This window comes from Euprymna scolopes, chromosome 16 (assembly GCF_053919585.1).
Source record: "Euprymna scolopes isolate OS-2025 chromosome 16, ASM5391958v1, whole genome shotgun sequence".
Taxonomy (NCBI): domain Eukaryota; kingdom Metazoa; phylum Mollusca; class Cephalopoda; order Sepiida; family Sepiolidae; genus Euprymna; species Euprymna scolopes.
In genome coordinates this window covers 123,090,320-123,091,735 of record NC_136497.1, presented here as the reverse complement: position 1 = coordinate 123,091,735, position 1,416 = coordinate 123,090,320, and the positions used below count along the sequence as shown (strand labels likewise).

General features: G+C 54.6%; 1 protein-coding gene across 1 annotated transcript; it reads left to right on the top strand.

Annotated features, from left to right (window-relative positions):
- The first annotated feature begins 385 nt into the window (after nt 1–385).
- Nucleotides 386–1,165, top strand: LOC145296227 (uncharacterized). The gene has a single exon (XM_080142440.1). The coding sequence runs from the start codon at nt 386–388 to the stop codon at nt 1,163–1,165; it is 780 nt and encodes a 259-aa protein (XP_079998566.1).
- The last annotated feature ends 251 nt before the right edge of the window (nt 1,166–1,416 follow it).

Below are 1,416 nucleotides of genomic sequence, written 5' to 3'. Positions count from 1 at the left end.
GGCCTGAACATGGCCCCAAACATCATGACGGCAATCATGCATGCGATCTGCCGTCAGGACGAAGCCGTGCAACAAGCGACATCATCATATATCGATGGCATCTATGTGAACGAGAGCCTCATGCTTGCACAGAAGGTTAAAGAACACTTCGAAAGCTTTGGGCTAACGTGGAAGGAGCCGGAGTGACTGCGAGATAGGACGAAGGTGCTTGGCTTGTGCGTGAGCGACAGCGAAGACGGACCCCGCTGGGGAAGAGGTGGTGACGTCCCGGAAGTCCCAAATAGCGTCACGCGTCGTTACGTCTTCTCCATCTGTGAGAAACTGGTGGGCAACTTCCCCGTGTGTGTGGGCGGCGGCGGCGACCATAAAGCGACGAGCAACTTCCATGTCAACCAGGTGGGACGATGAGCTGCGCGATCCCGCACTGCGGAAAATGCTAGAGGAGACTTTGGCCAGATTCTCCGAGGACGATCCGGTGCGAGGGAAATGGTGCATCAACGGGAGCGAGTTTACGGTTTGTGTGGACGCCAGCTTGCTCGCCCTCGGTGTTGCTCTGGTGGTCAATGGATCTATCGTGGAAGATGCCTGCTGGCTTTGGCCAGAAAATGATGCCAGGCACATCAACCTGGCTGAACTCGATGCCACAGTGAAGGGGGTCAACCTGGCGCTAAAGTGGCAGGCCGGAGTCCTGCACATCGTTACAGACTCCACATGTGTGTATCGGTGGACGACCGATGCCTTGAGTGGAAAGACACGGTTGGCGACTAAGGCATCAGGCGAAATGCTCATACGGAGGCGGCTTGCTACCCTAACCGAAACCATCAAGGAATACAACCGGGTCATGGATATGACGCTAGTACAGTCCTGTCAGAATCGCGCGGATCGGATGACCAGAGTGCTGCGCCGTTGGCTGGACCTGCCGAAGGAAATGGAAGAACCGGAACCTGTGAAGTGTGCCGCGGTGGGGTGTCGATTCAAACCAGACCATGTTGCTGACGTCCATTGCCTGAGTGGGCACCCCGGTGTAAACCGAACTCTCTACTTCGCTAGACTGGTCGACCCCTTTGTGTTAAGGAAGGAGGTAGAATCAGTGGAGAGAAGTTGTGAAATCTGCAAGTCGATCGATCCGGCGCCTGCCCGGTGGAAGAAGGGAAAACAAAACTGAGCATAAAGAACAATTGGGACAGGCTCGCGGTGGACGTGACCCACCATAACGGCGGGGATTTTTTGACGATGATTGACTGTGAACCGTCTAGGTTTGCGTTGTGGCGGGAACTGGAAAGTGTCTTCCTTGAGCATGGCCCTCCTTCCAAAATACTGACCGACAACGGCACCGCTTTTGCTAGCGGGCAGTTCACAGAAGGATGGGGTGTATGATTATGGTTTTTGTGTTGCAATAAGCCAGCTTTTGTAGAA